This window comes from Drosophila hydei, unplaced genomic scaffold, assembly GCF_003285905.1.
Source record: "Drosophila hydei strain 15085-1641.00,03,60 unplaced genomic scaffold, DhydRS2 tig00000149-arrow-pilon, whole genome shotgun sequence".
Lineage (NCBI taxonomy): Eukaryota > Metazoa > Arthropoda > Insecta > Diptera > Drosophilidae > Drosophila > Drosophila hydei.
In genome coordinates this window covers 3,943,915-3,968,689 of record NW_022045678.1, presented here as the reverse complement: position 1 = coordinate 3,968,689, position 24,775 = coordinate 3,943,915, and the positions used below count along the sequence as shown (strand labels likewise).

At 40.4% G+C, this 24,775-nt stretch overlaps 1 protein-coding gene across 3 annotated transcripts; it reads left to right on the top strand.

The window, feature by feature from the left end:
- Nucleotides 1-250: 250 nt before the first annotated feature.
- LOC111600226 (LIM/homeobox protein Lhx3) lies at nt 251-24,087 on the top strand. 3 transcript variants are annotated; one of them, XM_023316281.2, is made up of 8 exons: nt 251-645; nt 702-815; nt 22,202-22,376; nt 22,482-22,684; nt 22,752-22,944; nt 23,010-23,161; nt 23,233-23,427; nt 23,658-24,087. In XM_023316281.2, exons 2-8 carry the CDS (start codon nt 812-814, stop codon nt 23,972-23,974), a joined length of 1,239 nt encoding a protein of 412 aa, XP_023172049.1. In that variant the 5' UTR covers nt 251-645; nt 702-811; the 3' UTR covers nt 23,975-24,087. The 3 variants fall into 3 exon arrangements, with proteins under 3 accessions (XP_023172049.1, XP_023172031.1, XP_023172040.1); XM_023316263.2 differs by lacking the exons at nt 251-645; nt 702-815 and adding an exon at nt 20,214-20,505; XM_023316272.2 differs by lacking the exons at nt 251-645; nt 702-815 and adding an exon at nt 21,897-22,090.
- The last annotated feature ends 688 nt before the right edge of the window (nt 24,088-24,775 follow it).

Below are 24,775 nucleotides of genomic sequence, written 5' to 3'. Positions count from 1 at the left end.
AATTGGTGTGAAACATAAGCTGCATTTGTGTTTGATGTCTTAATTATCATATTATTTCAATGGGATTTTATTTGAAATCGCATATTGCTTTTAACTATGTGGCAACATCATTCGAATAGTTCGTAGCTGAATCTCAGTTTCTTGTTCAGAATTGGAACCATTTGATAAATTAAATGATTTTTGTAAGTCATACAACAAATATCAACATATTTGAAATATACCTTTATTAAAATGTACTTTTTCTTAGAATTTGTTTACTTTCCATAATACTGAGTAATTTGTTTTCAATGTATTTTCTTTTTGCTGATATACAAATGAATTCACCTTTTACTTATCTCTCCGAACTATCTGAACTAAGCCACTGTGATTTGTTACTATGCAAACATATTTGGCTCCACTGTGCAATCGAAATAAAAAATTCAAAATTTACAAAGAAAACACAAATATAAACAGCAGAAGCACAAAGGCAAATGCTTTAATGTTGGCTTCCACTGCAACGGCTTGAGCAGGCAGTGTGACAGAGATGGCAAGAGTGAGATGGAGAGAGGAATTTCCCTTGAACACGTAGCAGCTGGCTAAAAAAGTGCCAAAGGAACAAAAATGGGGTACGCGTACAAGCTGGAAACGCGTTCTCCATGTACGTATGTATGTATATATGTATATGTATATGAATATGCTTCTATACAAACAATATCCCGCAGCGAACTTTATTAAATTACACGATTTTGACAGTTAAGCAGGAACAGCAGCAACGGCAGCAGAGAGCACAGCTCTGCGACTCCAGTTGTTGTCTTCGACATTATACGAGTGTATGTGTGAGTGTTGCCAAGTGAAAATCATAATTTTTTCTTATATTTTATGTAATACTCTTGAAGCTGCAGAAGAGCAGCAGCCCCCTTCCAGTCGCTCAGCCGCCCAGCCGCCCTGCCCTGCATTGCTCTGTGCTGGGAGCAAATTTCCCCGCCTCTTCTCACTGACAGACATTTGCGTTGTCTGGCAACGCTGACGGTATTCCTCTTTGAGTATTCCTTGGGGGCCGGTTTAGGCAAATAGAAATGTTCTTCTTTCTCTTGGCTGGCAATAAGAAATAAAATAAAGTCGAAATCTTGGCAATTGCGCGATTCACTTATGGCCGGGAGCGGTTACCAACTTTTATCATTCCGCAATTAGCGTGGCCATGTCTGCAGCAGCGCTTATCGCTACGCAGCCGTAGTCGCAGTCGGTAGTCGGGTGCGGGTCAAAAACTTGCCAGATACTCCTCTAACATGCCGCTGTCGCTGCCGCTGCTGCTGCCGCTGCCAAACGGTAAATATTTGTACACCGTTTCACTCGATACCTTGAAAAACGGGACAACAACTGCGGCGATAACGTCTACACAGTTACCCTATTCCGATGCCTGTCTATATGTATGTAGGCGTATATATCTATAAATAGTCAACGTGTGCATTCTTTTCGTCTACTATAATGAGTAAAGCTAGTATGATGGGGTATTTCAGACTAAAAGGCAGGCTGCACTCTCAAGACTGAGTAAATAGTAATCAAATGAATATTAAATTCTGCATTTGACCTGTGGTAATATATATGTAGATATAATATATTACAGATATAGCTGTAGATTTTTGTTCGCTGAGTTATACTCCATGCAGCCATTTTTAATGGGTGTAATGGCATAAAAATAGAGAGCTTGTTTAAGAACCCAGTAAAACAGTCTATGTACCAGAGTCTTGTTTTTGGGCCTGGGGGCATGTTCGATTCGGTTATCTGTGATGGGCGCACTTAGACGGCATGGTACAAGATTTGCCCATTGAGACGAGACATACGCCTACATATACGAGAAATACATCAATGTTTACATTGGCACCACGTACCGTAAATGTTCTCGATAAGAAAAAACATGCCAAGTTTTCCCGACAGCGCTACATAGAGATGATTTGCAGCTTGAATCGACGGTATATAAAGGGAAGACGATGGTTAGATTGGTATAAAAACAGAAACTGGGAAAGATAGGGGTAACAAAAGGTTGTGCAGAGCTCTGCTAACCAGCTCTCTTAGCTCGCCGCCTAGTGTTAAATGAGGCCTATTAACATAGACATCTATATATATACAGCTTCTTTTCTTTCTTTTCATGCGCAACCCTCGCTGGCTGACTTTCAACTTGCTCCGACTCGTAGAGCCTTTTTATCCTTTATGCATTTTCTGCCATTTATGCCTTTTATGCTATCTGTGATTATTTTCCACATCGCTTTGTCCATTGTTTGGGTTTATCTAAACAGGTGGTCCCAGCATGTGGCCGAGCCGCTGAATTCGCAAATCTTTTTGTTTGATCCACCCTTCTGCTGCTTCTGATTGTTGTTGCTGCTGCTGTAGTGTTTACCTTTCAATCAACTATAATATCATATATATTTAAATAAGCATTTATATGCATGCATGCATTCACAAAAAGCTAGTGAGCTTTGATTCAAGCCAACCGCAAATTATTGTTGGTAATATTATTTAAGCAGGTGTGCTAATTGCGACTCCCGCTCCTCGTAGTGCTCGCTACAGCTTTGGATTTATTTAGATCAGGCCGAAATTTATATTTTGCGATATGTCATTATATTTAGTGGGCTTTCCTTGTGTTGTTTCGTTTTTGGGGGGTTTCCAGGAGCTAACACGCGACAGGCGGCTCTGCATCCGCCGTCGCATCGTGCTCGTCCGTGGACCAGTTATAAAACAATCGAATTTTCGTTATGTCAATAGTTAACAATAATCGCCGTTATTACTTAACTTATTTCGCACCCGTTGCTGGAGTGATTCGACTTTATTCCATACACTTCACGAGAGCCCATCAAGTGGAATTTCAAGCAGCAAAATACTACAAAGACTTGTATTTATTGTTTCTCGATCTCATAGCTCAAACTATTGAGTACCCTAAAGGCAAACGCAATGGGCTCTGAGTGTAGAAATCTGTTTGATTACGAGACCATAAGTCAACTAGTGCGAGCATGTAAGTTGGCATACCCAATATCAATATACCCGTCCTTTAACGTGGCTTTGCTAGCTATCGATAACATCAGATAACATCGATTACAAACTATTCTTTAAATACCTATAGTTAACTTACCAAATTTGGATATACCCACACCTATCTTTTCATATACATTTGTGTGTTATCGATTGCATAAGCTATACAAGTAATTTATCGCTAGTAATTTCAATGAAAACTGCATTTTACAATTATCGATAAGTCTATCGATCTTATGATCAGCTCTATATCATTTTGCAGCCTTTGAGTGTGACATAATTTGCAATTGATCTAAAGAACTTTTATACTATTATCGATAAGATAATCGATAAGGATATTTTGTATCAAACTAAGATTTTTATATTAAGACAAAATAGAATTAGTTAAGTCTCGTTTAACTTAGAAGAAAAACGAAAACAGTTATCGCTACATATATCGATAAAGAATTGTAGTGTAAGAGGTGTGAAATTTACGGACTTATTTGAATTTAAATTGAATTGACGGTAATTTTTTATCGGTGATCGACACATTTATCGAGTATACATATATTTCATTATAATAGAAAATATTACACCTAAAATTATTTATAAAGTTTTAAAGAAGTTCTTTGTTATGCGAAAAAAAAAATAATAGACTTATCAGTTGGTTAGGAATCGAGAATGAATCATCGAAAGAACTGGAATCTTATATACCCTATATATATACCTTAGCCTATAAATACTTATGCGCAAAATCTATACATAGTTCGCTTATGATATGGCCTGAGCTGGCAGATTTGCTTCATTGTATTGATATGATGCAGCAGTTGGGGCACTTCTATCGGCTTATCAGGCTATCAGAGAGATAAGTTAAGGTCTCTGCCTTTCAAATAGATAAGTGTCACTCTTCGAAAACACAAACACCTAAACAAACTACGCACACAGACCAGATCTGAGATTCGTAACTCCCAGCTAGACAGTTTCGATTGTTGAGCAAAGAACCCGTCGAAAGTTCTAAGAGCTTGCCGCCTAGTTTATGCTATGGCTTATGCTATTTACTTTAGATGTTGAACTACTTTCATTCCACTACGAACACTTGAAAATGTCCAACATAAGTTGTATAACTGGAAGCACGATCCATGTAGTGGGGGAGGGGGAGCTCAGCTCACTGAAGTGCCATATAAATGTGGCACTGATTGCGCTTGGAGTAGCTGTAAGGCCCGCTACTTGGATTTAAGTCAAATATAATCGTTTATTAAATCTAAAGTAAAGTTATTTAAGCACTTTGATCACACCGACCCTCGAAGCTCTTCTGCCTGCCCTCCCCTAATAGAGCTCACAGTTGACCTAGTATAAGAAGTAGGGGAAGGGCACGGTTAGATAAAGAATAGCAGTACGATAAGACGGCAAGTAGACGCAGAAGCCTTTGGCCACAATTTAGAAAATATTATTCAATCTATGGCTAAATTAGCTTGGCTGCTGTTTCTGGTATTATAATACAGATTCCTATTGCATAAGATTAGCCTTAAGAAAGTTGAAAAGTTTGAGAATCTGTGACTGGCTCTATGGACGGAGATCTGTTTAGGTCCACAATAAGCTGCTAACCCAATCTTCCGATTCCAGCTGTCAAGCTGTAGATGTTACGAATGTTTTTTAGAGTTGTCATATACCTGAATATAATATGCATTTTTATGAGATGAAAATACATAATTTAATATCCAAATTATCTAGCTGATGGAGGAGTCGAAATCTGATAGAATTTATCCAAACTGGCCATTATCACAATATTCGAATTATTTATGGGTTAAGATTACATTCTATATAATATAAGTTATAACACCTAAGAGATATATTGAAGTATTCGATATATCTTATGATACAACTCTAGCTGAATTCTCTAGGTACTTCGACTTTTCAACTTGGTTTCCGACGGGTCTAACTTGCTAAATCTATCACTAGAATGAGAGTAATCTATATATTTTTCTATCTGCATTTTCTTCATTTCATAAAGGCAATTGGCTACGTAAGTTATACATGATATGAAAGGAGAAAAAGGCAAGAGCAAAAGCTCCTTAAAAGCTGCTTCAATGGAACTCCATAAATTCGAAACAAAAATCAAAAGCTGTTAAACAGATAAATGGTTTTATTTCTAAAATGCATGACACCACGTCCGCATCCGTGTGTCAGGTTGAGGCTGGAACTGAGTTCGAGTCCAAGGAGTAGTTCGGCCCGGTTAGCAGAACTGACTTGAACGTATGTCGCAAATTATGCGATGCTCAGTGAAAGCGTTCAATGAACAAAATGATTTTATTGCATGCGGCCTGCTAAGCCCGAAAAAACACTCAAAACCATTTGGCCATATGTTGCCATTTGTGACAATAAGTGCAGCAGGCACGACACACAGGAATGAAACAGAACGGAATGGAATGGTCGAGTGGATTGGGTAGTTAGCAGACAGACACACAGACAGTCGGATAAAAGGCAAAGGGAGAGAGAGAGGAAGAGATTGAGAGCGAGAGTAGATGCCGTTGTCGTTTGTTGTAGTTAATGCCCAATGGGTGGCAAATTGTTTTTTATTATCGGGCGGGCCGAGGCAGCTGCGACCCCTCGCAACTCGGCTGGGTTGGTGTGACAACGTGGGGCAAAGGAGTAAGCGTAAGCTCGTCCTCTGGCTATTGTCGATTGCGTGAATAAAACTTTAATGGAACGACACAAATCCCATCGGTTTACCCTGATGCTGTTTCTGTTGTTGTTGTTGTTCTTAGCGTTTCTAATGCCAACTAATTGAGTGCGAAAATGCCGTCAGTTTTGCGAGAAGTTTTCTTCAGCTTTTGTTTTTATGATATTTTATGTGAGCATATTTGAAGCCGTTGGCAAGCAGACACACACACAAACATACACACACACAAAAGTGACTCATAAAGTGCACTCAAAATGCAACCAATGAGGAGCCAGGGGAATGGAAGAGAGGTGCAGAGAGATAGAGTGAGTGCTTTTGTCCACATTTGGGAATTGCGCTTAAAAAATGCCTGCAAATGGCTTTTAACAGTACGTGTGCATATATATGTGTGGTGTGTGTGTGAGTGTGTGTGTGTGCATTTTTATATGTGCATCATGCTCTGGACTAGACTGTCACGTAAATAGTTGATGGGTGGCCATTGCACGTCTCTTATTTCTGTTGAATCTCGACTGAAAACTTGCAGCTAAGTAAAATTTATAGCCCGCTTCCAGGCGCTGGGCACGTGACCATGCAGCAATGATTATTAAACTGAGCTTCCCATATGCAGCTGAGATTGAAATACATAATGCATATAGAGCCATTTATTTGCAGAAATCAACAAAATTTCAAATTAGCGAATTTGCAATTTCTAAGTTTATTTTATTTAGTATATAAAAGTGTTTGTATCTAACGGCTTTACTGCGAATTAGCGGTAAATCCAAGAGAACGCATGTTCTACACATGTAATTCGCAACTGGTTATAGCTTGATGACGACTAACAACTAATAGTAGACTCAAGATAAACCGAAAAGTTTCTGAAATAGTTACATACTTTGTTTTCTGAGAGCTTATAAACACTAAATTAATTCAGAATACATTGAAAATATTCTTCAAGAAAAAGTTTTAAATTATAAAGCCTAAGACTCGTTCCAGGCAAAAGACTGCTATACCTAGCTGGTTGACTATAAAATTGTATATCGCATTATTTATTACAATTATTGTTGTAGATTTTGTTAGACAAGGCGCATAGTTTAGAGGTAGAAATGCCGTCGAACCAAATTGGCAACTAAGGGCAGCGTCCCCCCAATGAAAGGGCAGCCAACCCCAAGTGCAACCCTTAGGCAAGTCTCGCACTCCGTCTCACTCTTCTCCTGCTTCCCTTTCACGCATACACTGCGGCAATCTTTCACCCTCTATAAATATGGCGACGTCCATTTTTGTGGCTGATATTTCAACAGCAGCAGGTCTATGGTCCCTGGTCTCTGGCTTTGGGCTCCCCATTAACTCAACCATTCGGCGCCATCTTGGCTTCATCAAACGCACACAAAAGCCCATAAGGGCAAAGCCAAGATAATGGTAGCCAGGCAGCGATGCAGCCAAGCACTGAAAGCAGCAGCTCAGCTTGATTCAGGCAAATAAAATGGGCACCAAACGAAGTCGTTAGACCAACCGCCTACCCAAACCACCCCCAGTCACTTAGCCATCCACGCCCCACGCATCCTCCAGCCCCGACCACCTGCACCTAGATAGAACGATTTGTGTGTGTGTGTCTGTGTGTGTGTGTGTGTGTGTGCGAACGCGCTTCAAAAGAAAATCACCCCAAGTGTGTATTTTTATAGAGACCGCAATAAACCTTTTTCTTTGCCGAGTCGTGAAGCGCTTCGATGAATGTGAAAAGGTTGCTCCCTGAATCCGTATTCCGTATACGTTGCCTCTGCCTCTGCCACCGACTCTGCATCTGCCTCTGCTCGTTTGATGAAGTTCCAGTTCGAGACACAATACACTTGGCAAGGCAAAAAAGCACGGAAAAATGCTTTAGTCGGGAAGCCATGACTAGGAGATACCCCGTATTTACCTCCACAGCTACTTCTTTACAAATACATACATGACTTGGTTTTATCTGATCACTATTTATGACAGGAATGTGTCGAGGGATCCAAATATCCTAATATATAATCTCTGCGCATTGACTACAAAGACTTAAATACCAAATTTACTTACTCTATCTCTCATACTTTTCGAGCTATGCGAAAGTAAATATCAATTTTTATCCTTACCGAGATCCAAGAGTTCATACGAATGTGCAAATGGGCAGACGGGCCAAAATGATTAGATATATGGCCTGGAATATGACTGATTTTAACCTGTTACATGCACTGGCACCAGCACAATACGCCCGGCTCCATCTATTTCCATTGGGTATGCAAAAAAGAAATACTTGCTGCAGCCGTTGCCCATTTTTCTTGGCCTGGCATAACCATAAAGGAGGCCCGATTGATGGTCGTAGTGTTCAAAATTGGAGGCGGGTAACCATGTGCTCCATGAGCTGATGGGAGGCAGCAGTGCGCCATGTCATCGTCGACGTCGTCGTTGTTGCTTTTGCTCTGCTTTATAGCGCCCGGTCAAGGGTGCTCTGGTCAGCTAGCTTGACGCTTGAATGGCTGCCAACGAGTGCGCGCCTTTTGTTTGGCTAGCGGCGCAACAAAAAAAGCTAGCAAAAAAAAATAGGAAACAAAAGCAAAGAATTACAACAAAAAATAAAAAGCGAACAAAATGCTTTTTGCAAAGTAACCAAAAGCGAGCGTAAAAATAGAAAATTGAAAATAGAGAATGTATGGCGGTGCCCATTGTTTAATGGACGTCAGCTGGAATGTGCGCCAGAAATTGAAAAGTTATTGTGCTGCACGTCCACTAACCAGCCATAGCCACAGCCACAGCCACTGCCACAGCCGCGGGGCATGGCGTAAGGGAGGCGCAGAGAGGGAAAGGGGCAGGTGGAATCGTATTGTCGTGACAAGCTGCTACTTATATACATAGATGTGCCACAAGTACGGGTTTTTGTGCCAAGCGCGCAAATTGTTGAACTAAAATATTTGACAGTTAATTTTTGGTTTGGCCACTGCCTTTTTATACACAAAACTTTTGCACAATAGCCAAAAAAATGAAGATTTTATTTTGTTCATTCCGGATTCGAATAGCTTAACCATAACATTGAGCTTATGCAAGCACTAACGCCACGGCTTGCAAGAGCTGATTGAATTCAACTAATTCTCACTCGGCCTCTCTCCTTCACTTCCTACATTGCGCGCTTGCACTCTTCATTTTGCATGCAATTCCTTTACACCACGCTCGACCGCAATTAAGAAATTACAATGCCAAGAGAGAAAAGCGCAGTAATGTATTCACAAAAGCTCAGGCAGGCAGGAATAAGAGCATGAAGAGCAAGAATCACATGCATAAAGTAAATTATAATAGGCATAATAAAAACGAGGCAAAGACCAAGCGACAAGTAACGGCGTTTTGTTGCCATTTACTTTAGCATGTACGTGTACGTGTGACACACTGTATGTGTGTGTGCTGGTGTAACTGTGCGGTAAGGCCATAAGTGCTTCGTGCGGAATTAAAAGCAAACGCATTAAAAGGTGTCCAAAAAGAATTTCACCTTGGCAAAGGCACAAACGACAAAGCACGACACACCACAGCAACAAAATGGCGCAGCTGCAGATGGCGACAGATTCTCGTTGGCTGGAATGAGACACACACACAAACACACACCAACGCACCTGTAACTGTTACGAGCAACGGCAACGGCAACGCCAACGAGCAACATTTTTAATTATGAAACACTAAAAGTGGCAAAGCCAAAGTGCAACGTGTACAAGAAGAGGGCGTTGGGCGTTGAGCGTGGAACGTGGAACGTGGAACGTGGGCGCTTGGGGTGCTTGGGGTCGCTTTGGCCAAGCTATTAACTTAAACGCCTTTTGCCGGTTAATGGAAATGAACCTCGTCGTGGCAATGGGCAGTTATCTGGTTAAGACAACGATGGGTAGCTGCTGTCTGCCGACACGCGCAGGTGTTTAGTCCGACCCTCTTAACCGTTAACGGTTAACGGTTATGAGCAGCGTGCAGAGTTCGTGTTAACATGGCCTAATTGTGGCATGGCGAGGCCCACATGCTGTACTTAGTCTCCATATTCCTCTACAGACTACAAGTACACAGCTTAACAGGGGCTCCTTAGAGTGGCGGAGGCAGTCTATGCCCATATTGAGTTACTGCAGTTGCGTTAATTGCAGGCACGTGTGCCGCACAAGTGAAACGTTTTGACACGACCCGCCAAGTCGGGTGCGAGACTCGCGCCTCTTGTAGGGCCTCCTCGAAGAGTTTCACCCTGGCAATTGCATGGAAACTTAAGAAGCGTCTAAGCCGATCGTCGTGCCGTATGCTCCCACTCCGTTTCAACGGGTGCGGCGAATTTCCACGCAGCTACAATTTCGCTGCGTGCAACGGCACCAATAATTGATATCCATCCGTTTACAGGGCGCAGCTCACCGCACGCTGCAGTGTGCGTGCAGCGAGGATGAGCACTTACGTCCCTGCTGACCGAGAGGCAAACAGGCTATCGCAGGGAATAAGTTCGAGCGAAATGAACAACAGAACAGGCACATAAATGACAGCAATAGTAATAGATTGCCAACTCGTTAGCTATTTTACAATACTTCTCACTTAAGACGCAATAATTGTAACCGAAAATATAATTCAATTCATATGCATTCCTTACAGTGCGTACACACACACAATCATACTTTCTTACATTAGAGAGACCAATTGAGAGTAAGCGAAAAAAATTATGAAGTGGGAGCGAATATTAAATGGCGACAGTCAACTGCGATCGCAATATGCTTTTAGGTCGTAAAGAGAAAAAAAGAGAAAGAGTAAGAGTAGAGAAGAGTAGACAAAGCTGGCGTGGAACAAATCGCATAAATATTTTGTGCTGAATAACTTTGTTCTAGATTCCATGTGTTGCATGGTTAAATTTTACATCAATTTGCTCACCACAGCTGATGAACGATTTATGCAATTGAGCGGCTCAAAGAACTGAATAAAGAATTCATAATCGACGGCTCAATATGAATCGTTCATGAACTGCTGAACTAACGGAACTAAAGAATAAAATTTATGCTTATTGCCCTAGAACTATAATTCCCATCTCTAATACGCAGCGCTGTTGGCAAGCCCAACTGCTTGGCGCGTCTCTAGTTTCATGGCGTTAGTTTTTATTGCGGCGTTTACTTTACTTTCACCATAAGCCGCAGCAACAATTTGAGTACCAATACGCATCAATCGATGTGGATATCCATATCATCAAACTGACACACACACACACGCTCACACCCCAAACATTAATACAAACAAAGTTAAGTGCTGTCCATGGGCTATGCAACAGTTTGGCTAACGCTGAAGCTGAAGCTGAACCGTTGAAAACAGTTTTCAAAGTCGCGTAGTTTACTCAGTTACGAAATAGTGGCAGGGGTGGCTGCTCAGGGGTTGCTGCTCAAAATTGATTAAGGTCATTATGCAGCCGGGTAGCGCCGAGCTGGGATCGAGAGCTGCGAGTTGCGAGTTGTGTGCAACGGGCAACGGGCACCGAGCACCGACTCACTGACACTTAATCCCAGCGGCATAATCAGCAACATATTGTAGCAAAACCTTCTTCACGCTGCCATAAAAAGTAGCTGTTTTGTATTTTCGAAATTTTACACCCCGCATGTGGAATGGAGAGTGGAGTGGAAGGGGAGGCAGCAGTGGCAGAGGTTAAATGCCAGGGCTCGACTCTCGGCGAGCCTTTGCCAGAGTTTTATGGCTTACCCACTTTTGTTGTACAATAAACCTGGCAACGGCTGTCTGCACTCGCATAGGAGTGCCAACTCCACTCCACATTCGCCTATTTGGCTGCCACTCGCTGGGTGCGGCTCGCATTATTCATGAGGTCAGTGGTTGAGCTTAAACCCTTGCCAATGGCTTGCCGTAGCTTGAAGTAAAATTTTGCACAGCTGCCAGGCAATCAACGAACGCTTCTCTATCTCTCTGTCCCACTCGCTGTCCAAGATCCCACTTCAAAGGGCATCAAGAACAAACGAGCAGAGCCTCAAGACTAGCAACAAGTGAATTAACGTAAAACCTGTGCGCCACTTAACTAAACCCACCACCCCTGGGCTTACACCCCCGCCCTTCCAGCCACATTAAAGGTGCCTCACGCCCCTGAAACGTTGCAAATGTTTTTATTACATTAAAAGCATTAAACGCTCCACATTAACGGTATGTAGAGCAAAATACCAGCGAGTCGACAGGCGGAACAATAAAAAATATTTGAGTAGAGTCCCTGGCGCTCCACCCCCTGGCACGGATGCAGGCAACCAGCCAAGCCACACGACAACACAGGACACAGGACTCACCAATATGTCATCAATGCCAACGAGGAAACTCAGAGGCTAACCCTCCGCTCTGCTGCCGAGGGTTACTCGCGACAAACGACCACGCAGTGGGGTTCGCTCTAAACAAACAGCGGGATTTCGTCATAACTGATACGCGACTGGATCCGATCTGCCTTCCTATTTATGTGTACGGTTGGCATTCATTCTGACATTTAGTATTAAAAATAGTTAACTAATTGGGTTAATGCCTTCACGAATTGTTAACAATTTGAGTAAAGAATTTAACACTGATTTAATATGTATGTCCCTCAGCTATGATTCTACTCACCATTGCGAAGGATCATATGAAACATAGTATTTAGTGCTATTTGAATAACGTGCAGAGTTCCTTTCTCTCTTTATCAATCATTTTGAAAGCAAACTCTTTTCTGGACATTAAATCTATTTAACTTTTCCAACAATTTTCTTCACTACTTTTTAACTTGGATGACTGATTTGCTCTCTGAATACAATTTAAGCAGCTTTAATCAAAAATATTCCCATTCCATTCCTCTGTGATTCTCAATATTATGTTACATATTATATTATAGGACATCGCCTTTCTCTGTGATTCTCATTTAACCAATAGTTGCATAAGTTGCAAGCTAAGAAAGTGAAGCCTTTCTTTTTAATTCTCATAGATAGCCTCTTTGCTGGAAGACAAATTCATATATTTGTTGCATATTTTAACACAGATTTATTTGGGTTTGCCCACAGTGCATATTTGTTTGTTATAACCAGGCCGTAACTTGACTTTATCAGAGCGTCGAATATTATACCAGCCGAATATACATTGTGCTCGAGTACCACCCCACAGCGTCTTTTGTTTGACTTTGTTGAATTGATTTCGTTAGGGAAATAATAACAACAACAACAACAACAACAGCAGCAACGACGCTCAGCAGCACCCTTGAACGCGCACTCGCCATTCAATTTAGAAAGAGAGACAGATAGACAGACAGATAGAGAGAGAGAGAGAGAGAGAGGAAGAGAGCGTGGCTGGCGCTCTGACTGTGATGTTTCCATTTGTACAAAATAGAGCACTTAACGGGGGAAACTGCAAACAAATTATTGCACTTGCTGTCACCAAAGCGAGTCGTGTCCCGCCCCTTAGCTACTGCCATTGCATACACTTAAAGGATTACAAGCGGATCTGTCGCTTGTTTGCCACTAAATGGACGCATTTACTCCATGGGAAAGGAAGTAGCAGAAGGAGGAGCAGGAGTAACGGGTGGCACAACTGGTAGGTTTGTGAGTTGGTCGGTTGGCTAGCGGGTGAGTGAGTGAGTGGGTGGTGCGGCTTACAATGCCTTGCACGCTTTTTATGGCCAATGAATAGATGAATGAATGCCTGCCAAACTGACAAACTGACAAACTGACTAACGGACGAACTGACTGAATGACTGACTGCTTGAGGGGTCGCTCGGCGGTTTGTATGAGTGCCCATGAAGTTACTTAATGGATTTGGTTAAGTGCTGCATTGACATTTTGATAAATGCTTCGGAACAGATGCGCTGACTGGCGCTGCGTTAAATGGGCGTTGCCCGTTCGCATATTTCCCGTTCCCGCTCTCGCACCCACTCCTTGCTCCTCGCATATAGACCTATATAGTTCTCGCACTCTTATGATAAATAGTTTATACCCAACGCAACCAAAGGTCCGAGCTAAACATTTGTCACTAGCCGCGAAAGTGTTGCTCAAATTGATTATCCAGCAAATTGAACGAGCTCAACATAAACTGATGGGTCGTCGACGTCGTCGTCGTCGTCGTCGTCCACTCGCTATGATAACTGTATTAATCAACTTTGACGACTTCCAACATCATTAAAACAGCCACCAATTGCCGAAGAAATTTCTTCCTAGCATTCGTTTCCGAATGAACTTAAGCTCTTCCTGACGTTTTATGTTTCTGTTCTTTCTGCGGCTACGCGTCTCGTTTCATCCGTCTGCTTAAGTCTATCCATCTCGGCTGTTCCTCAGATACTCACAACTAGATCAATCTTAAGAGAGAAATAACTGAACAGAAGAGATACGAAGAGTAGATAGAAAATAGAAAAGGAGAGAAAAGATAAGCAACGAGAAGAGAATTTACGACTAGAAAATGTGAACATATGAAAAGAAGAGACGCAAAGAAAAGAGAAAAGAATTTCAGAGATTTGAAAGAGAGCAGAACAAAGAATATAAGCTAAGAGGAAAATAGAAATAAAGAATCGACTGGAAACGGAACGTAAAGCGGAGAAGACAAGTGACAATGCGAAACATCAATGAGAAGCCCAAAGTCTTGACTCTCTATGTCTCATCATTTGTAATTCGCTTGTCCTGTAGGCCACATAAGCATACTTAAAAACTCAGTTATTTCAATAAATTGAAATTGCTCTTTTACTTTTGCCGCTTTTCAACCGCCAATTGTTAAGACCCAAAAAATCTAGCAAATTGAGCACATTAAGCAGATTCTCAGGCCGGACAATGGACTAGCCCTGGCCGTAACGAAATGTCAGTTGTTTGCTGTTTGTTGTTTGTTCTTTTTTTTATTATAGGCATACAAGACACTTATTTAGCTGCCCCCAAATGGCAAAAGTTTTTGTAATGTTTTGAAGTGCCTCTAATTAGATAATATGCGGCCTGACTGGGGCACAGATGACGCCGCGTGTTTTGCCCTATGCAAAGTGGCAACGCGTGCAATGGACAACCAACCCAAACTTCGCCTCTTGATGGCCTCAAATAAAAAGCCCAAGGCAAACCAACCAATAAGACTGCTCCAGTTGGGTCTGCCCGGTCAATAGATACCCTGAATAGATAGATACCTAGATACCTATTGCAAACAATCTATCTATGGGAGATAATGGAGACAGGTCGTCTACGCTTTGATAGTATATACTGTAGTAGAATATATTTAACATATTACATGAGTTTAGCAGTTAAAACTTTCGATGTAATCTAACTGCAACTTGTTATCGATCTTAATCGATTTCACCACATAGAAAAGGCTATCGATAATTCAAATAAACTAAAGTCTTTAGCTGCTATGAGTTGTGGCATGAATAGAGGCACGGATAGACGAACTACGTTTAAGCCGATATAGATTTTCATCAAACGGATATATGCTATATAGAATCGACTATGTTATCTGCTTCTCACATGCACGTCCTCAAAAATAATATACCCCATTTACTCACTTGCAATGGGCTTTGCAGCACATAAAAAGCCAAAGCCAAAGCCAAAGCCAAAGCCAAAAAGCCAAAGCGCATAAAAAGTCGGCCGATGGCACCGCGTGCGCAATTTGAATCCTAATGGATGCGTGTGGCGCGACCAAAACGACTCGCGAACACGCGATGAGGCGCACAGCTGGCCAAGGTGTAAAGTTCACGTGTGTCCACTTACCAGCCGAGTGGGTGGGGACTCGGCAACCACCCTGCCCGCTACCCCTGGCCCACCTGGTGACGTTTTATTAATGCTTTTGGAGTGCTTTCAATGTTTTATCGCGGACACTGCGTTGTCTATCCGGTTACGGCTTACCCCTTTTCGTAGTGCAATGGCTCTTTCGTAATAACTTTTAGTTGGTCATCCCACGGACACACACACACAACCCCACACACTCACACACATAACTATATATATATATATATAGTATGCTATATATGTACTCTATAAATAGCCAGGCACTTCTATTATGATTATGAATTTGACCACCGACTCTTATCTAAATGGGTCTTTTGTTCGGTTCGCAACTAATGGCATAGGCGTAACCATGCCCCCAGTCCGCCTTCTACCTTCTATTTAATATCCTCGCTTGATTACAGACATTTTGTCCGCGGTACTCGAAAGTTGGCCCTAAGGCTAATTAAGTTGTCACTCCAATAACGACAAATATCGAACATATGCCACATACAACCTCATGTTATATATAGCGAATACTACTTACACTACGTAGCTATCTTCCAGAGGGAATCTAGAATTTCAACTGCTCTATGGGTATAGAAATAAATGTGGCAACTTGATTTGTTTAATGTAAAACTAATTGGATTATGGCCTGAATTAAGTATCTCTCGAATACTCACAGTCTCCTTTCAGCTTTTTTATGTTTTGGATAATATTTATAGTCGGACTACACTTTACCGAAGGTTTTCTACTATTAAAGTTACTGAACAAATTATATAAACAAAAGTTTTCATATACTCGTGCAAGCAGTGAAAAGAGTATATTGGTTTTGTGCAACACTTGTCTTGCTGTGCGTCCGCCTGTCCGTCCTTTCGGTTGTCCAATTCATCACTATGCTATTGTTGACAACACAAGAAAAAATAAAGATCTGGATACATGAATTACCGTTGAGATGCTCTAGAAATCAAAGAAATTACAAGCAGCTTGCCGACTCGACTGTTCTGTACAAATTGTATTATATTTGAGACTTTTGGAATATATACTCGTCTAGACAGCCCCAGTAAAAAATACAGTTTATCTTCTTAAGAATTAGAACAACAAAAAGCTTCGAAAATAATTTATTATTTCCAATGAACTTATATAAATACAAACCGAGACTGAGGAAAGTTTATTTTTGCTTCTAGATCTGAGCTGATAAGTAATAAACTCTATAGTTATAGAATTTTAAAACTTAGACAGAAACCAAATAATTAATAATGTAGCCTCTGCTTCTTTCATTAAGCAATAAGCACAAAAAAAAATATATTTGTAGCTAGGCTTAGTTTTAAAATAAATAATAATAATAAGACAATAAGTACAATATAAAAATTATAAAATATAAAAATTTTATTCCATTTTTGTTAAATTCCGTTTATAACTGCATCCCTGCTTAGTTACGTGAGAATCGCATTGAAGAGCGAGCTCTCTTTATCACACAGCCAAAAACAAAATGAATATAGAATAGAGCATATATATTATATAAGTATATATAGTAGAATATAGATATTATTACATGCCAATATTAATAATAATATGGAATTTTAAAAGTAAAAATATCAATAAAATAAATTACGCAAAAGAAACTAAGCACAGCTTTAAAATAAAAGTAGCTATAAAATATAAATAGCGTTGTCAATTCTTTTCCAGTTCAAAAGACCTTAATATGTTATAGATAGAAACAAAAGAGAGAGAAGAAAGAAAAGGAGAGAGAGTAAGAGAGAACAACCGATATATATATAACATATTTATGTGAGAAAGTTCCTGGCTTACCAAGTGCAATAAATCCATGCTTCAATGTACTCACTGAATTGCCTTATTTAATCAAAATTGCAATATTTTATATATTAATTTAGAGCTTAATGCCCTCAATTTGCATTAAGCTCTAAATCAATATATTAAATATTGCAATTTTGATTAAATGCATAAATAAATCTATTCCTCAAAAACCGATTGGAAATATTTTAATCTGCTTACCCCTAAAGTAGGCAACAATCTTTATGAGATCATTAATGTGAGGGAACTAAAAATTCATATTAAAAATATTGCAAATCTTTTGTTACAAACTTAAAGAGTTGAGCATGGATTTATGTAGAGTAGTCCAATACTTGGAAACTAAGGGCAAAGGAAAACCCAAGCTCAGACTGGGCATTGTTTACTCTGCAATGTTTAATAGCATAATCAAAATAATGAATCACATATAAATTGTTTATACATATAACAAACAAAGAGAAATTTCAAGTATGAAACCTTGACTCAGCTAGAATAAAATGCAGCTGTTGAAAGTAGATTTTAGCAATGGGTAAATACAATATTTGAATATATATATTGTGTATATGCGTGCAAATAACTGTATGAATAGAAGTCTTGTCAATTGCATAAGCTGCTAGCTGCAGAGATTTGAAAATCTTTTAAGCTGAACACTGTTAAAATCTTTGAGAAATTGTCTTAAGTGCATGTGTAAGGACATAAATTAGTAACAACACACAGATAGACATGTGTATGTGCACACACATACATACATACTCTTTAAAGCACTTGACCAGCTGGCGGCGTTTGGGGGCAAAGCCAAGGCAAATAAGCGAAAGCTTAAAACCAACAACAACAACAACGACGCTGACTACTAGCAGGTTTTAACGCCAGCACCAGCTTGGGCTAAAGCCCAAGTGAATTTGGCAGCACGAAGAAGACATGAGAGAAGGGGTCCACAGCCAGCCATTTTGTTCGCTTGTTGGCAGCTATCTCTCTCTCTCTCTCTCTCTTTTGCTCACATTTGTTGTTTGTGTGCGTAGAGCACACACACAGACAGAGGCAGCTGGTCGTTCTTTGGTATGCTGCGATTATGCAACAAGCTGACATGCGTGTCCAGTTCTAAATGCCATTTTTTGGCAATATGAATTTTTGAACAACATTCGCAACAAGCTCAGCATTTCCTTAATGCTGCACTGAAGATAGACAAATAGAAGAGCGAGCGAATGAGCAGAGAAGAACGCATAGAAGAGCAAAGAATGCTAAACCACACAAGCAGATGCAGGCACGCATACAAATGCACTTGTACATACAACTGCATACATGTCTACATACACACATACATTTACAAAAATGGAAACAGCAACAGCAACAGAAGCTGGTTGCAGAAAACGTAATCCCTGCTTTGGCGCACATTTCACGGCTGCCTTTCAGGTTTCTAGAATATTTAAGCTGCCCCCCACACTCTTCCCACCTGGCAGTTGCCTGGACCGATCCCGTTTCGCCTACACTTTCGTGCTTACGCACACAAATGTGCGTTAGCATTTGCATGTGTCTGTGTGTGTAAACTTTCTCTGTCCGTTCACACAATTCCAACACAATTTTAGACGCATACGATTGCGGCCGCGGCTGTGGCCATATGGCTCTTACCTGCGGCACTCGCATTCAAATTAAAATTGTTTTTTATTTCTTTCTCAGCCATTATATTTTTTGCGCTGCTCCTTAAAGTATGCCACAATGGAAAAAAAAACTATACAGATTCAATTGTGTTGCTTATTGCGACTCCAAAGTGTCAGGAAGCCATTTTGATTGATTGTTCGAAAAATGATCAAAACAAATAAGAAAACCAAATAGTCAATTAGCATGTTGGAAGTGAGGTTAGGTTGCGCTTATTTTAGCATTTGTGGCTGGGCAAATTTCATTAGGCCCAAAAAATAACAAAAATGTGCTGTTGGACTTAGTAGTGTGGCAAACTCAATTCGAACGCGTAACCGTTTCCAATATTTTGATGTGAGTCGATCAATTCGTCGACCAGACACAAAATTTAACAGCTTTAAGGTCATTTTACAGTTAAACAATGTCACAACAGTACATATCATAACAACAATAACGCACTGGCAGCCAAGTGCTGTATGCCAACGTATGTCTGTGAGCGTGCGTGCGTACGTGTGTGTGCGGACATATTTATGTATATTTTTAGTACACGTACAAATTCGCAACACTGGACGCAGACAATATAGCAGAGAGAGAGAGACGAACATGGAATGAGAGCGAGCGAAAGAGAAGGCTATTATAAAATAGCAAGCGAGTGAGCGAAAAAAGCTGAAAAAGCTTTGAGACCACTCCCCGAAAAGTTCAGGCGACGGCGCAACGTCGACGCACACAAAACAACCAATCCCAGGCATAAATATACAAAATAAACACACACACAGACAAAACGAAAAACTGAATCGTACACACATACATGCGCGCGCTTTTATACTGAGACAGATAGAGGCAAAAGCAATGTGTTACAATGCAATTTCCCCGCCAAAGCGTGCTGTGTTGGTGTTGTTGCTGCTGTAGTTGATGGGAGACCAACCCAAACTCAATTGTTCAGGCCAAAAGACAAAAAGGCAAGCTTGGAAAACTGGCACAGCCAAAATATGAGCAACAACAAAAACAACAATAACACACATACACGCATACACTTACACACACACACGCATAACTAACAGCACAGGGTGCAGCAGCAGTTTCCAATTGGAAGTGCAGTCTGATTTCTAAGGGTTGGGCTATTGGCGTGATTATGTCAGCAACAACAACAACAACACGGTAAATGTGTGTCTATGTGTGTGCGCCACCTTCACCCACCACCATAAGCAACATATGACTTCAAAGCAAAGCAGCGGTTCGTCAGTTGCTTTCCAAGCGCTGACGCCGCCGCACTTGCTCCACGAGCGCTCGGTCGTCATTCGTGCGCCGCATTTCAAACTGTAAACTTTGGTAACGGTAAAAACGTTGTCGTTACTTCGCCTTTTCAACGTCATCGTCGTCGTCGTCGTCGTCGCCGCCGTCGCCGTCGGCCAATGGCCATGCGCCAGCCTCACACGGAATGTGTTAAAAACCTAATGTCAAAAATGTGACCATTGAATGCTGTTGAATGTGTAAACGGTGAACGTGCATGTGTATGTGTATGCGTAATTTCTTAAGCAAAGCGTCCTTCAAATATATGTACACATATATGTATATTTGCGCGATCGATCTCAGCCATCATCTAGCCCATCCCACATTGCCCCGGCATGGAGCTTTTGAAGCTAATGATGTTCAAAAGTGACTTTCTGTCCAATGGCAAATGTGACGATCGCGTACCGCCCATTAACCTTAGTCAATTGCCTGAGTTTCTATTGTGTAAGTGCTCAACGAGAAAAAAATCTACTATAACTTCCTTACTCTAAATATTAAATATTCCAACGAAATTGAACAACAAACAAAAGCCGAAAACAGAAAATAAAAATATCCAAATTTCTATCCTAACAAATTCCTTAAACTCAAATCAATACAACTGAAAAATGTTCGGGGAAATATTATTAAATATTTGGAAATATTTTTGGCTGCTTTTTTTTACATTTTTATATCTTTACAAATTAATGTTATCAACGAAGGTCCAAGGAATATAACAACAGCAAAACATCTCTATTTAGTATAATATTGTTATTTATTACTGGATATTTTTTGATATGAACTTTCATATCCTTTGACTTAATTAAAAAAATCACTTAAACAAGTTTGTCCTATTATATGGTTATATAATAGTCATTTGATTCCAAAGATACAAATACATAATACAGTATTCATGCCATCAATATATATATATATATATATATATATATATATATATATATATATATATATATATATATATATATATATATATATAAAGATTAAAGATCAATTCATATAAGACTTATGTGAAAAATATGATATTTTAGAGATAAAAAATAAATATGCAAATAAACGAGAATATGATTAGAAATTATGCAGATTTGCTTTTAGTAGATTGTCCATTAATGGATGAAAGCATATATATCCCTAAATATAATACTATTTTAGAGTTATATTAACAAAAGAATTGAGCTTTAACAAAATAACAAATTAAAAGGCTTTCTGAACAATTCAACTGAATGATTAAGAAAAATAAATCACAAATGTTAAATCGTTGGAAATAGGTGTGCTATAAGAAACGTCTGAGGATTGAGGACCCAAGAACCTCCGATTTAGTAGATAACATGCAGAAAAGGCGGAAGTGGAGTCCTCTTTAGTTTAATTATCATATGCAGTCACTTGACCAACTGTCCAAGAGTCCGAAAGTTGCCATTTAAGAATAATAAATAGATCATTTTATTAATAAAATTAAAACTTTCGTAGTACTAATTTCGAGGTTTGCTATGATGAACAAAATAATTTGTAAAATGTTGTCAATTTTGTAGAACTAAAGAGTATTTATTATTATACAAAGTATTATAAAAAGTATTAAGTAAACAAATAAGAGAGAAACCGGAAATAGATAATAGAGAAAGCCTTTCATGCAGTGGAATGTTTTGTCCTTCGAATCGAATAAAGAAAATGCAATATTTTTAAATTAATAATACAGAAATATAGATAATTAATTTAAATTGCCAGAGTACTATTGCTTTAAAGTAAATAAGTTTCTGTTGTCGTAGTCGAAACGTAGAATAAAAACATAAATAATTCCGTATACATGTTTCAGTTGTAGGTTTCCTTTCGCAGGAAGGGAAAAGCCTACGAACCGGACCCTACACGCATCCTATTTACATTTTTTTCATAATGACAGTTTTTAAATAGACGACAAATCCAGATTCAAATTACAAACAAATAGCTCAATTAAAATTCATTTCGAATTGATTTACGAGAGAAACTAGCAACGAGAGAAATTAATAGAGAATTTTCGGAAAAAAGGCAAAAATGCAAATGGGTAATTCACGAAGGCGAACCACAACAAGCGAGCCCGCAACAACAATTTCGAATATATCATCAATCGAGATAGACTATATAATATAATACTTCAATCGATATTCATCCACAGCAACGATACCGAAGTGTGGCGGCTGCCACGAGCTGATCCTGGATCGCTTTATATTGAAGGTGCTGGAGCGGACTTGGCATGCGAAGTGCTTGCAGTGCAGCGAGTGCCACGCCCAGCTGAACGATAAGTGCTTCGCCCGGAACGGGCAGCTGTTCTGCAAGGAGGACTTCTTCAAGTAAGTAAATTTCTCGAACGGCTGTCGCATCGAGGCGTTCGATGTTAGTTGACCGGTTTAATGAAAATCTCCCGTTGCCCCGTTGCCAATGTTCGGGTCGAACAGACGTTATGGTACGAAGTGTTCCGCTTGTGATATGGGCATACCGCCCACCCAGGTGGTGCGTCGCGCCCAGGACAACGTCTATCATCTGCAGTGCTTCCTGTGCGCCATGTGCTCGCGCACCCTGAACACGGGCGACGAATTCTATCTGATGGAGGATCGCAAGCTCATCTGCAAGCGCGACTACGAGGAGGCCAAGGCGAAGGGTACGTGCGACTGGCTTCTCTATGACACGTGGCGCTTATCAAGCTCTCCTTCCTCTCCCAACTGCAGGTCTCTACTTGGATGGCTCCCTGGACGGTGATCAGCCCAACAAACGGCCACGCACCACAATTACAGCCAAGCAGCTGGAGACACTGAAAACCGCATACAATAACAGTCCAAAACCCGCCCGACATGTTAGAGAGCAACTGTCACAGGACACGGGCCTGGATATGCGGGTGGTGCAAGTGTGGTTCCAGAACAGGTGAGCTTGCCGGGATGGGGTGGGCCCAAGCCAGACCTTACTCACGCTCAGTCTCCATTTTGCAGACGCGCCAAGGAGAAGCGACTGAAAAAGGATGCAGGACGCACGCGCTGGAGCCAATACTTCCGCTCCATGAAGGGCAACTGCTCGCCGCGCACTGACAAATTCCTCGACAAGGATGAACTGAAAGTCGACTACGACAGCTTCAGTCATCATGGTACATAGCCAGCTCACACTATCCTAACTCTCTCAGTACCTCTTACTGACTTACTTATGTTGTCCTTTCAGATCTTAGCAACGACAGCTACAGCACCGTCAATTTAGGCCTGGATGAGGGCGCCTCGCCGCACAGCATACGCGGCTCCTATATGCATGGCAGCTCCAGTCCCTCCCAGTATCCGCCGAGCAGTCGCTCGCCCCCAGTGCCGGGCCAAAGCCATACATTTGGCTCCTATCCGGACAATATTGTCTACACTAATATCGGTAAGCATCTGCCTAAGCAAAGATAGAAAGAAATGTCAATAGTTGCATAAATAAATAGGTAAATAAATAATAGATAAAAATAATATATATATATATATATATATATAGAGAGAGATTAATTTTAGCATATATAGATTTACATAAATATATATATATATGTCTATGTATATATCCTTATATAGCTAACTAATCATCAATTGTAACTGATCTTTTGCATCTCGTGTTTTCAGATCATGCAGTTGGCGCTAATCTACACGCAACTAAGTCGCATCATCGCCTGCACAGTAGCAACAATGTTTCGGACCTGAGCAATGATTCTAGTCCCGACCAGGGCTATCCTGACTTTCCGCCTAGTCCCGACTCCTGGCTCGGCGACTCGGGCAGCACCAATAACAATACGAGCAACAATAATAATAATAACAACAATAACAACAGCAGCAGCAGCAATGCGAATAGTAATAACAACAACAACAACCATAGCAGTGGGTCGACGTCCAATGCAAATGCCGCCGCCAACCCTCCCGCAACGCCTGGCGTACATTACTGATACTCAAAAATACTTTTGCGTTATTTTGAGATGCAGTCACGAAGTCTGCTGCTCGCCGCTGCCCAACAGCAACAACAGCAGAAGCAGCAACAACAGCAACAACAACAACATCAACAACATCAACATAAGCATACTTCGCAGCAACAGCAGCGCTAGCGACGCCATTTTGAAAGCTCGCCTGTAGCTTGACAGCGGTTAACAGTACTGAGCAAATGCGTAACATTTGCTTCACAGCGCTGAGCACAAGAGCAACAACAGCAAAGCTTTACAGCTAACAGTGTGTGCTTTTTATTCGCTGACTGCATTTCCGCATATGCATCACTTTTTTTTATTACTTTTACTAATGTAACACAATTTGCTCAAGTTTCCGTAATATTTCAGTTATTTATTTATATATGGAAGATAATGAACATTTGTATGTAAATGTATCAATGTTCGATGCTTTAACACAAACCGGCTTAAATAATAATGAATGTGTTGATTACATCCACTTCCTTGCCCGCTTTTGTTTGTACTTTGAACTTTGATATTTTAGTGTAATGTAAATATTGTATATTTGTGTATAGTAAACAAGAACTACATTTTAAATTAAACTAAGTCTGTATAGGGTCACACAAAGATTGGGGGGACAGTGCACAACATTTATTAAGCTGAGCTCCCAAAACAAGTTATTTATTGCTTTATATAGGAATACATGAATTGCATAGGAGAAATATCAATTACGAAAAAGTGATGTCGTATATACATACATATATCTAAACACAAAAAAAAAAAAAAACAAAGAAACCAAAAGAAAACAAA

Coding starts and splice junctions, on each gene's coding strand:
- LOC111600226 (XM_023316263.2), top strand. CDS start 20,397: ATGGAGCTTTTGAAGCTAATGATGTTCAAAAGTGACTTTCTGTCCAAT. Junction 22,685..22,751: donor CGAGGAGGCCAAGGCGAAGG/GTACGTGCGACT, acceptor TCCCAACTGCAG/GTCTCTACTTGGATGGCTCC. Junction 23,428..23,657: donor TATTGTCTACACTAATATCG/GTAAGCATCTGC, acceptor TCGTGTTTTCAG/ATCATGCAGTTGGCGCTAAT.